The sequence below is a fragment of the Typopeltis vanoorti genome, chromosome 6, assembly GCF_054136105.1.
Source record: "Typopeltis vanoorti isolate ZY-2024b chromosome 6, IOZ_Tvanoo_1.0, whole genome shotgun sequence".
NCBI lineage: Eukaryota > Metazoa > Arthropoda > Arachnida > Uropygi > Thelyphonidae > Typopeltis > Typopeltis vanoorti.
This window is the reverse complement of record NC_143554.1, coordinates 32,096,979-32,110,129: the sequence shown is the minus strand read 5'-3', so window position 1 is coordinate 32,110,129 and position 13,151 is coordinate 32,096,979. Positions and strand designations below refer to the sequence as shown.

At 36.6% G+C, this 13,151-nt stretch overlaps 1 protein-coding gene across 4 annotated transcripts in view; it reads left to right on the top strand.

The window, feature by feature from the left end:
• The window catches only part of unc-104 (kinesin family member unc-104), a 942,286-nt gene that overhangs the window by 501,077 nt on the left and 428,058 nt on the right, over positions 1-13,151 (top strand). For all 4 annotated transcript variants that reach the window (XM_090394094.1, XM_090394092.1, XM_090394093.1 and 1 more), the window contains exon 25: positions 9,042-9,160. In XM_090394094.1, the coding sequence (XP_090250220.1) occupies positions 9,042-9,160 (119 nt within the window). The remainder of the gene's footprint in view (positions 1-9,041; positions 9,161-13,151) is intronic.

Genomic DNA, 13,151 nt, shown 5'->3' with positions numbered 1-13,151 from the left:
CAATAATCATCAGAGATCGCCGTTTGTTTTTTTCATCCTAGGCTGCAAACACCCATAGAGGGTGTACCATCTGGATAGGACTTTAGTGTCATACACATTTCATGAAGTATTGTGTTGTCTTTGTGTCCATGTTACATGAATATAGTTTTGAATACCAAACAATATTCAAACAATTTTAATTTATTGATCATAGAGTTAGGTTAGAAATAAAACAGTTGATCAAAGACACAGTAGGTTCAAGAGTTTGGGGAAGAATTAGGAGGATAAACAGATACTAACGATAGTGAAATATTAAAAATGAAGATATAAAAATGTTACTTGTCGTTAATACCATTTGAGAATTTGCAAGCAGAGCTTGCAAATTCTCAGTATTAAACATTACTTTCTTAGTATCAGACATCATTATTGCTGGAACCTAGAGGTAGACCAATATCTAGGTGAAATGATGCAGTTAGATGTGCCTCAGAAGATCAAATTGCAAGAATTAAATACTGGAGTATATAGCTAGTTTATTTATTTTTACTTATTTCTCTCATATTCCATAAATTCAGTTAATTCTCCACCATATAGTTTTTCTTTTTCTGTTATTGAGTTCAATATATTTAATTTCCATCTTCGCTAAAAATTTGCCCAAATAGTTAAAATCTTTTACTTATTACGTTTTCCATTCAGGATGGAGATGATGCTTTCAATGTTCCTATCTATTTCCATAGTCTTTTTTGCTTGTTTTCATGCCAAATCTATGATGTTGAAAGGGTGGCACATCATTTGGCAACTCCTATAGGTAGAGATGACCTGCTAATGCTTCTGCCTGTTATCTTCACTTGGACCTGGCTCCCACTGAAGAGACCTCAATAAAGGTCGAAACTAGTCTGGGTAGTGGCCCTTCCATTAATGCATAACATTAGACATATCCGCAAGGAGATGTGTTTTGCATTATAGGAGATACTGAGATAGGAGTGTTGGTAGGTTGTTCCACCTTTGCAACGAGTTGCCCTGGTGTAGTACCACCTTACCCTAGTCCTGAAGATACTTTCAGGTGCAAACTTTGTTTGCTCACACTTGGATAAAGGATTAAACTAATTTTATTATTACAAATCTATGATGGTATTTATTTAGTTTTGTTGAAGGCCTATACTGCCTTTATTTTATAATATAATGCAGTATGCTTAATATAAAGTAGAGAGTTTGTTGTCTCTTTCCTTCATAATGTGCTCCATTTAGATGACTAATAACAGTCGAGCTTACATCACTGTCTTACACCTGATTTTATATCAGACATCTTCTTGCACCTTCTGCAGTTTTTAATGCTGCATCACAACTTAAATATAGACTATTTATTACTCTCTATAATGTCCCATATATCTCACACAGCTGCAGCATTTTAAACAATTTTTATTGATGCCTTATCTTATAAGGCAGAAAAACATTCTGGAGACTTGTAAAAAAGGTGATAAACTAAGATGTGATAGATACTTTAAAAGAAATGAGATGATGAAGACAAAAATATTCTAGATGTCTGGAGTAATTTCACGACTGTTAAATGAGATAAGTAAAGAACAATGATAGAAAATACTTAGGAAGAAAGCAATCAGAATGTCCTGCCAGTATTTATGGAAAAGCTATATGAAACTTGAAATGTTGAAAGGTGGCTGGAATAGATGATATTTGACCAATAATGTTGAAATATGTAGGTATGGAACTTTCACAATGACCTTACTTTATAATTCAGGAGGACTAGTCAGTAGGCTAAATTCCATGATGATTGGAGTAGATACCGTTCTACAAAAATAAATAAATAATTATAAAAAATGATAATAATAAATCAATAAAAATAAAAGTGAATGCAAGAATTATAAGAATGACCTACTGATTGTTCCAGTAATATTTATACAAACATACTTGGGAATAGGCTAAAAAATATTGTGAAGAGAAACTGGGGAAGAATATATGCTGTGTAAACTTGGTTTGTCAGTATCAAATTTTTTTCTTTGACAATCTTGAGATCATGGGAATATAGCGGGCAACTTTATTGAAATTTTGTAAATCTGGAAAAAAAAAGCATATCCCAAGGTGATAAGAGAAAATCTTTTCAAACCCTATAGCTATATTTATAAATGGATATTTTACATTGAAAACCAGATCTGTGCACAATAACCCATATGCAGTCTGATCAAGGCTTTATACAAGGGAACCACAACTACTTTGCTTTTGTATGTCAGAATCTTCCTCATTATTGCCATAATCCATTGTAATGTTCTTGGATCCTAAGGCTTCAACTATCTCTCCACCATCACTCCTAGATCTCTTATATCTTCCACCTCCTTCAAAATTTCTTCATTAATTGCATACACTGCATCCTAAGTTGCCTACCAAATTTCAAGACCTTACACTTTGCTACATTAACTGCTATCTCCACTAACTCGTCTGTTGAGATCTGCCTGTAAGGCCACAACATCTGCTCTGCTCTTCAAATAGCTGCATATCTCCATTTAAGCCTGTCTCAATATCATTAACATACAAGTTAAACAATAATGTCCCTGAGACTGGCATGTGAGTTACTCTGCTGGTAACCTTCCCCTTTCTGGGATAAGATAACTCTATACACAACCTTTTGATACCTATCAGACAGTCAATCAGCCATTCAACTCACTAGTCTCTTGTTGATCCTATCTGTTTCCGTTTATTTACTGGTTTGTGGTGTGGCAGTCTATCAAAGACTTTGAAAAATCCAATACATCAGTGTACATCTAGGCAATTCATCACCTGTTATAGTATGTAAGCAGATTGCTTAAAGATGACCTTCTCTTAACAAACCCATGCTGACCATCATAGAGAATGCTGCTATTATCATTCTTAATCCTAGTTTTAGGAAAGGCACTAAATCCTACATCACACCAAAACCTGGTATGAAAGGAAATTCAAAGAATCTCGTGAAATGCTAAAACATCATCCAAATCTAAACAAAAACTATGGATTAATTATTCCAAGAATGTGGAGGACCCATTTTCAACCCATATAACCAAAACAACCGCAGACAGAAGAAAATCTCAATACAAAAGGACTATAGAAATTGTTAAATGTAGTTCAGTTTTTTTTTTCTTTTCCCCTTTCACCAGAGATCAGGCTAGGATAATGATTAACAAACATTTAGATTCATTTTACTTGTGTAAAATTCATTTTACTTTTCCTGATGACCTTAATACAGAGGTCAAAATGTCGATTGTTACTTGCTTAATGTTAAGTAATTATTCTAACAGTGTGTTGTGTCTCCATAAATTTTAATCTATGAACCATATATCCCAAGGTTCAGTTACTCCCCCTTGCATCCTAGGCCATCACATACCGTTTCTGACCATCTTCTTATGTACATTCATTACTGCTTCCAGATTCCACTTTCGTTAGACTATGCCTACCTGATTTCTTCCAGTTTCCCTGTCCAGCTTGCAATTTCTGTTCTCAAATTCTCATCTCTCACCAGCTCTCTCTCTCCTCTCCATTCACAAATACTGATCTCACTTGATCCACTCTCCTGTTTGTTCACATCAGTACTAATAGGTCCTTCTCGCAACCGCTTCACTAGTTGATTTACACCAAATCAGTTCAAATGTATGCCATTCCTTTCATACAAATCCATTTGGCCTTTGAATGCATTTTGCACATCACCAACTGACCCCTTTCTCTGCATGCAGCATACCATTTGAGATTTTCACTTCCCATCTCAACTCATCATTACCATATGTGGGTAACACACTAACTAATCTTCCTACCACACTTTGTCTTTCACTCTCCTCAATCTCCTGATCCTCACATTGTCTCTGTGTATCCAAATCCTTTGCCCTTACTGCCATGTTTCTCATATCCCTGCATATATCATCCTGTTTATGAATGAAATGCATTATAGTCACATTTTGGTACTGCATTTTTTTGAGACTTTATGAAGTATTTTTGATTATCTGTGTTATGTAAATTATCTTAATCATCAAATTCTTCATGAAAATGCAGGATACTATGAGAGTACTATATTGATTAAGTTTGAGAGTACTATATGTATGACCACTAGCTGCATAGTGACAGTTCCCCTATGTGTCATTGTTTCCCAACCTATCAATTCTTTGGGTTTCTAAGGCATGACATTAATCTATTGGAATTTTGGTTGTCCTCTAGGTCTTTTTTCTGCATACTGATATCACACACCTGTTTTACTATACTATCTTTTCTCTTTCCTCTTTCTTTGATTGACTGCTTACACAAAATGTCTTGAGAAAAATTAGCAATATCAGTTTTAATGATTATTCTAGTGATGCTATCTTTCATCCCCTAATTTTTCTCAGCTGTCATGGCTGTGGTGTCTAGTATTTGATCAAGTGTTTTATTTGTAACCCAACTTGCAGATCAATAAGTTAAAATTGGTTTGAACACTGCATGTGCATGACCAGTAAGGTAGTGTAATAGTTTTCAGCTATGTGTCATTTGAAAGTCAGAGACTGAATAAGAATATCATATGCTTATTTTCTGTTTCTTTTGTTTTTTTTTTTTTGCTGTGAAATAATGGAGAGAAGTTTTGTCATAAGTGTTTCAAGAGTGAATACTAAAAGTGTAAGGAGAGTAAGGACAATGATAGCAGGGAGTTGAAAGATGAAATGTATGAAAATGTGATTTGTGAGGTTGATGGTGTAAGCAGTATGAGTGACTACAAGAATGATGTGGTGGAAAATGAAAGGAATGACCGTATGGTAATAAAAAGATAGTGCACATATGTGGAGTTCTTCACTGAACAAAACATGAAATTGAGTGTTGGAGAAACACCTGGCAGATGGTATGACACAGAAGTGAAAGAAGGAGAGAGAACACAGAGTATGAAACAAGGAGAGAGAACACAGAGTATGAAAGAGTGAAAGCATGAGAATAAGGATCAAAATTTGTATAGTGATTCAACTTATAAGAAGAGTGCTCGAGGAAAGTGTGATGAAATCACGTTTTCGTAGTACCAAGATTAAGGATGTTAGTGATGCTGTAAGGATACAGCAAGTGAAGATGAAATAGATGTTTATTTTGACTGGTACAAATGATTTAACTGGTAATTAGTTTACGGAATTAACAATGCATATAAAGTATATTAATTAAAGACAACTTTAATGAATAACTTCTATATTTCGGCAACGTCACATTGCCATCGTCCGTACAAATGATTTAACTGGTAATTAGTTTACGGAATTAACAATGCATATAAAGTATATTAATTAAAGACAACTTTAATGAATAACTTCTATATTTCGGCAACGTCACATTGCCATCGTCAGGAACATAAAGATATGGTATGTGTGGTATAACAAAAGCAAATGAGGAAGAAAGCAAGAAACTAATATTGTTTCTAAAGTCCTAATGGTGACCTCTGGCGGGCTAATTTGGTTGTCTTGGCAGTTGGGGCTGAAGTTCTCATAATGTAAGTCTCCCAAATTTGGGGTAGTTTCATGCACCCAAATTTGTTGAGGTTAGGAACGTTTTTTAGAGCTGCTGATGAATCCTTGAATAATCTTTCGTATTTAAACTTGCTGTAGTGTATTATTTTTGTTTTCTTCCAACGAATTCTATGGTGGGTATCTAAGGCATGGTCTGCCAGCCCAGAGCGGCTGTACTGGTGAAACCAGATGTAGTCTTTGTGTTCTGAAATCCTGATATTTGCTGTCCTGCCTGTTTGGCCAAAGTAGGACAATTTGCAGCTGCAAGGGACCTGGTATACACCAGGTAGGTCTAGGGGAAGTGGTTGGTCTTTGGTAGATTTGCTTTCCTCATTTGCTTTTGTTAGTGCCTGCGTGCACATACCATATCTTTATTTTCCTGAAGATGGCAATGTGATGTTGCCGAAATATAGAAGTTATTCATTAAAGTTGCCTTTAATTAATATACTTTATATGCGTTGTTAATTCCGTAAACTAATTACCAGTTATGTATGGCCAACGTATAAGCCTTGCTACTAGAACAAATGATTTAGCAGGTGACAACTGTGGTATGCGAGAAGATATTAATGATTTGCTAGTGCACATATAAGAAGAGTGAGAAAGCAAAAGTTCCGAATCTGATGTCATATTATGATAGAGGCAAGCTGAAACAGAGAGTTATGACTCCAAATGGGTCAGTATGTAGATTGTGGAGTTTGCATATGTGTTCATTGAGTTTGATGGAATGAAGGATTTCTATAAGTGTGGGGGGAATAGCTTGTATTTGAATTGATTTGGGGTCAGGAGTCTCATTAAAGGGATGTTCAGTTGAGAGTTCAGACTAATATACCCAGTGAAACTAGAATGTTTAGGGGCAGTGCAGTTGAGCATGTGTCTAGGCAGCCTCGAGGTTAGTAAGTGGGAGAGTGATCACATGATACTGAATGTAGCTCTCCTGGATAGGGATGGTTGTGGGATGAAGGCACCAGCACTAATTCCAGAAATATTTGGAATAAGGTGAGGAGATTTTGGCATTGGTTGACCCAACTTGACCAAAAGTTATAGGCATTAATCAGGCGTGGTTGACTGAGGATGATATACTTATAGAAATAGGATGTAAAAGGTATGGTATCTTCAGAGGCGACAGAAGGAATAGGATAGGGAATTGAAGCCAAAAAGGGTGGAAGTATCAGCATGACAGGGATGTAGAGTGCAGTTCATTTGAGGCCATCTGGTATGAGATAGAGGCCAACAGAATGAAATATATAAGTGGTTGCTGCTATTATCCAGGAGATATAAGACATATGTAGATGGCATAGATTCGGAGGAGGAATGGTTTCAGGGTGGGAGTAAACAAAATTTTATTCAGCTGCTGAGAATAATTACTTGAGGCATGCATTTATGGAGGAGACATAAGATTCAAGAGTGCTAGTTTTAGTTAGTTCATCAGAGAACTTACTAGTATCCAATCTAGTTATGCTGCTTCTGCTTGGGAAATGTGATTATGTAGTCTTGACCTGAGAGATTGTTAGATATGCAGAATTTTCTGTTAAGGGATATATTTAGAATTACAAAGCAGGTGATTATGACATGCTGAGTGGTCAGCTTGCATAATAGCAATTGCATTAGAAGTTAGAGGAGAGAGAGATATTGATAGTGTGCATGGGAGGTGGTCAAGGGGTGTTTGAAGAAAGCAATATCAGACTATATACCCAGAGTCAGGAGGATAAATCAGGTAGGAGTTGGATGGATGAATATCATTATTAAGCAGGACTTGCAAAGTGGGGAAGGAATATGATTAGCATTCCCATGAGCTGTACAAGTTACAGGCAAGAAGGGTGACCGTATATGGTAAGGAAAGCCAAAGCTAATTATTAGAGAAAGCTAGCTGCTTATACCAAAAGAAATAAATTGTAATGAGTTCTTTTGCTGTGTGACAAGTAAAAGGAGGAATGACTGTGAAAGGTTGGTGGTGATGAGGTAATACACGCAAACCAAATATTTGAATTATTGAGTGATCAGTTTGCAAGAGTATACCATTCTGGTGGTGATGCTGTAATGCCCAATGTGACATTGGCTGATGGCAGAACAGAGATTGAATAAATGGTGCTTAGAATATTGCAGATTCCCAAATCAAACACAGTCAGGAAATTAGATGGCATATCAGCCCATGTATTATGATAATGTGCTAGGGAATTATCAATTGCTCTGACCAAGCTGTTTAATTTAAGCTTCAATACTGGGAAGGTGCAGGTGAGGTAGAAAGAGGACAAAATAGTCCAATTGCATAAAGGAGGCTCCAAGACAGAAGTGGCAAATTATTGGCCAATCAGCATCTCAGGGGTGGTGATTAAGGTGATGGAGAAATTGGTGAAGACAGAGTTCAGGACTAAGTGGACAGGAATATGGTACACTGTAAGGGACAACTTGGTTTATGAAGGGTGGGTCTGGTCTTAATAATTTGCTCACTTATTATAATAAAGGGACAGTGGAGTTGGATAGAGGAAATGGTGTACTCGGCGATACTGCTGGATTTTTTAAAGGCATTTGACAGGATTCCATATAGAACTATGTTGCATAAATTGGAGGAAATGGGGATGGATATGAATTGGTGATTTGGATTAGAGAGTTGCTGATGAAGAGATATCAAAGAGTAGTTTATGGAGAAGTTGAGTCCATGAGAAGCAAGATGACTAATGATATACTTGGCCCTCTGTGGTTTAATTTGTACATCAGTGATTATAGAAAATATTTTTTTGTTGGAAATATTCAGTTGTTTGCTGATGATGCAAAACTGGGAAGAGCAATAATAAATGTTTATTATAGATTTCCTGCAGGATGACTTAAATAGACCTAGTAGTATGGGCAAAGGTAAGGGAGGAAGAAATCACAACTGGGTACTCTATTGATGTTGAACTGCAGGAATCTGATGAGGCCAGGGACTTGGGGAATGATTGTTAATGGAGAGTTGAAGTTTAGAGGGTATATTGCAAAGGTAGCCTAAACAGTGCATCAAATTACATGGTTGTTCAAGAACACATTAAGAAGTAATGATAGAGAAATTATTCCCCTTTATAAGGCTGCATGCAATAGTCCAGCCACATCTGGACTATTGCATGCAGGTTTGAAATGGTGGAGAGGATGCAGGGGCGAGTGACAAAGCTTGTATCAAGTCAATTGAATGCTCTCTATGAGAATAGATTGAAGGTCTTTGGGCTTCAAAAACTAGCTAAAAGGCAAGACAGAGGAGACATGATAGTAGCATATAAGTTATAAAGAGGTTTTATAGGATTGACACTGAAGACTTTTTTTTTCAGTACATGAAAGATAGGGTCACCCATAGAAATTGTATTAGTGTGGTTAGCAAGGGTATTAGGACTAGATTGTTTTTGCTTTCAATAAAAATGATATCAGTTATCATTTTTATTGAAACTTATCATTATTATGGTATGATGTGGAAAAATATAGCAGTTATGCAGTAGAGGTAATCCTTTGAAATCTCAAGAATTTGTATTCTCTATAAACTAGGCTTAATACGAAAACCTGGCTTATAGATTATATAATAGTGTCCAATTAATAATAATTAATTTATATTTATAGGGCCTTTGTCTATTTAAGCAATCTACTTTATCCAGTTCCTCTGGTCCAGAAAGTTGCTATTGTAAATGAAAAGGGTGATGTAAAAGGATACCTTAGAGTTGCTGTACAGGCAGTGGTGGGTGAGTATATCAAGTCAGAATTGTTTTCATAGTTATCTACCCAATCGGCCATTGAGATAACATGTTAATGCATTTCATTCAACATGTCCAGTTAGATGGTTAATGGAATTAAAAGTTTATTAAAATTTAATCTATATGTATTTTGATTATGTTGTGAAGACAAATGGGAGTGGGTGAGCAATGCTGCAGCACAGACTACCTCCAACCATTAGAAATATTCTTTAATTTATGCTATATAAGATGTTTGGTTGAAGAATTTCTGTTTCTGAAGAGCCATTTGATATTGTAAATCATATGTACTTGTCATGAAAGTTGAAAGATTTGTGGAAGGAGAGCGAAACTGGTGAGAGAATGTAATAAATGCTTTGAAAGTGAATAAAGAGAGAAAAAATTATGTGATAGTAGAGAAGAGATACAAGATTGGATATACATTGAAACAAGACAAAAAAGATGAATATTCGAGATAATGCTAAAAGCGCAGTGGCAGATGTTCAGGAGAACATTGAAGATCTGAATAAAGAAATCCATGCTTGCATGTAGTCCTTCACAGGAAAAAGCACAAGATTGAAAGGCTGCAAAAATGGAATCAGAAATGTTTCTGTATCATGAATCCTATGTACTTATTGTGAAAGTTGGAAGATTTGTTAAGGAGAGTGAAACTGGTGAGAGTGTGTGTAATAAATGCTATGAATGTGAATATGGAGAGAACAAAATACATGATAGTAGAGTAGAGTAGGAAGTGATACAAGACTGGAAAATGTAAATATCAGTGATATCACTGAAAAGACCTGAATTAAGAAATTACGTGCTTGCATGTAGTCCTTCACAAGGAAAAGCACGAGATTGAAAGGCTGCAGAAATGGCAAGAGATCAGTAGAACTGGAAACAGAAAAAAACAAGAGGTCCAAAGCCAAAAAGAAAATTGTAACAATAATCAAGAGAATGAGCATAAGCAAATAATTATTTATGGTGATTTTATGATAAGGGAGGTTCTTCGTGAATGAGCTACAAATCTTGTTTCCCTGGTGTGAAAAATTACTAATATCAGTAATGCTCTCAGAATGCAGAAGGGAGGGGGAAAATGTTGTTTGAGGGAGGATGTCAAAGCGTTGTCGGAAGCGAAAGAAACAAAAAAGTGGAGTGACAGGGTGAAGTTTGTGAGTCTGCTGCCATGCTGTTATAGAGGTCTAACAAGAGAGCGATGATAGCTAATGAATCACTACACAAGTTGTACAGAGGGAATGATGTAGAATTTGTGGACCTATGGCCTGAGGTTGATGGATGAAAAGATTTGTAGAATGCTGATGAACTGCACTGGATTTGGAGTAGGGTGTCTAGAGAGAGCTTTATTCATTGAGAGTGTGAAATCACAAAGTCATAAAAACTAAAACAATTATGGCAGATGTAGACAAGTGTGTGTGTAAAGGCATGCATGAAGTGAATGAGTGTGTGAATGAACAAAAAATGCGGAATTGAGTCTCAGAAAAACAGTATCGAATGGAGTAGTCAATTCAGAATGTAAAGGCAGTTGGGGCCTAGGATTGCTAGAAGCATCAGGAATAAGAGAGAAGAAATTTTGGCATTGGTTAGTGCAACCTTGCTAAAAGTTACAGGCATTAATGAGACTTGGCTAACAGCAGATGACATGGTTACAGGGATGGCATGTGATGGATTTAGTATTTTCAGGGAGGATAGAATAGACAGGACAGAGGGTGGAGTACTGCTGATGATAGTAGACAAATTGCAGCCAACAAGATTGGGAGTCATTTGGGCAGATGCCAGTTCATTTGAGTCAATCTGGTGTAAGATTGAGGCCAACAGAACACAATATAAAATTGGTTGCTGCTAGAGGCCAGAGGGTGCCAGGGATGATTGGAAGATATGCATCAGCAGATTAGTACAGTGAGTGCAAGTCAAGTAGTTATTATGGCAGGAAGGAAATGGAATTTATACACTTACTGAGAGATAAGTACTGGAAGCAGAATGTGATGGAGGGGACTCAGGGGTATGAGAGTGTTGGATCTTGTTATAGAGTCAGAAGACTTGTCCATAATTAAGGTGACTTCATTACCTCCAATTGGGGAAAGTGATCATTTGGTCTTGACTTGGGAGTTAGAAATGTGGAAATTCCAGTTAAGAAGGGGTATGTGTGGAACTATAAGGCAGATGATTATGCACTTAGGAGGCATCTTGAAGCAGTACCATGGCATAAAGATCTGTAAGGGAAGGATGTTCACAGTGCAAGGGGGATAGTCAAGGGATATTTGAAGGAAGCCATAACACATTGTATATCCAAGATCAGGAGGATAAATCAGGTAAGAGTTAATGGATAACTAATATCATTAAGCATGAGCAAAAAAAGAAAATGTTGTGTAGGGTATATAAGGAGAAAGATGACAGCTAATCGATGAATAGTTCAAGGTTCAGGTAAGGAGGCAGGCAAAAGGAAATTCCAAAGAGTTTTTTTTGTTATGTGATACATAGGAGGAAGAATAACTGATGACTGCAGATATGGTAGAGAGGTAACAAATGAAATTGTTGAGCTACTGAGTGAATATTTTGCAAGAGGCATGTTGTCTGAGTGAAGATATTGTTATGGCAGAGGTGACGAGGACTGATGTGAGAAGAGAGGTTCATGAATTAGAGGTATGTAGGATATTGCAGAATATGAATGCAAATACAGCTGTGGGATTAGATGGGATATTTTAAGATGGCTTGCATTTGAATATTTTGCAAGAGGCATGTTGTCTGAGTGAAGATATTGTTATGGCAGAGGTGACGAGGACTGATGTGAGAAGAGAGGTTCATGAATTAGAGGTATGTAGGATATTGCAGAATATGAATGCAAATACAGCTGTGGGATTAGATGGGATATTTTAAGATGGCTTGCATTTTAAGAGAATGTGCAGGGGAACTGGCTTTGACTAGGCTGTTTAATTTAAGTCTCAGCTTTGTCCAAGTCCCTAGAGAGTGGAAGGAGAGCAAAATAATTCCTTTGCATAAAGGGAGATCTAAGTCTATTGTAGCAAATTATAGATCAGTCAGTATTTTAGGAGTGCTAGCAAAAGAACTGGAAAAGTTGGTTAAAATGAGAATTCGGGAATGGGTGCATAAGAATATGATACTCTATGGGTGGTATAGCTTTGTGAAGGGTAGGTCATGCTTTAGTAATCTATTAACTTTTTATAATAGGGTGACAGCTAAGTTGGTTAAAGGGAATTGCTACATGATGATACTTTTGGATGTTGCAAAGGCATTTGACAGGATACCCACATGGAACTTTGTTACACAAGCTGCAACAAATGGGAACGGATAGGAAACTTGTGATGTGATAAAAGGTGGGCTCATGGACAGATACTAAAAAATAGTATATGGAGGAACAGAATCCAGGAGAAGGCAGGTGACTAGAGATGTGCTGCAAGGCTCTGTGCTTGGATCACTGCTGTTTAAATAATTTGAAGGAAGATATTCAGTTGTTTGCTGATGATGATGCAAAGTTAGGTAGTTAATCTTCTTCTTCTTATTGTGCTATCTTCTATCGAAGGTCAGCGACCATCTTGGCAAACAAACTGCGCTCTTGTGGTAATCTGAGCAGTTGTGCACTGCTCTTTCCTGTCCACGTCTTGATGTTGTCAAACCATGTTATTCTTTTTCTTCCTCTAGTTCCTTTGCCATCAATTCTTCCTACCAAAATAGTTTGTAGAAGTTGGTATTTGCTGTTTCTCATGATGTGGCCAAGATATGATGTTTTTCGTTTCTTGATTATTTGTATAAGATGTTTAGCTTTGCCAATGGATTTTAGGACATCTTCATTGGTAATTTTTTCTGTCCATGATATCTTTAGCATTCATCTGTATAGCCACATCTCAAAGGCTTCAATTTTATTGATGGTTGTCGCCTTCAATGTCCATGTTTCAACTCCATAGAGCAGAATAGACCACACGTAGCATTTCGGCATTTGGCATCTGACTTCCATGTTTAGGTCTTTATT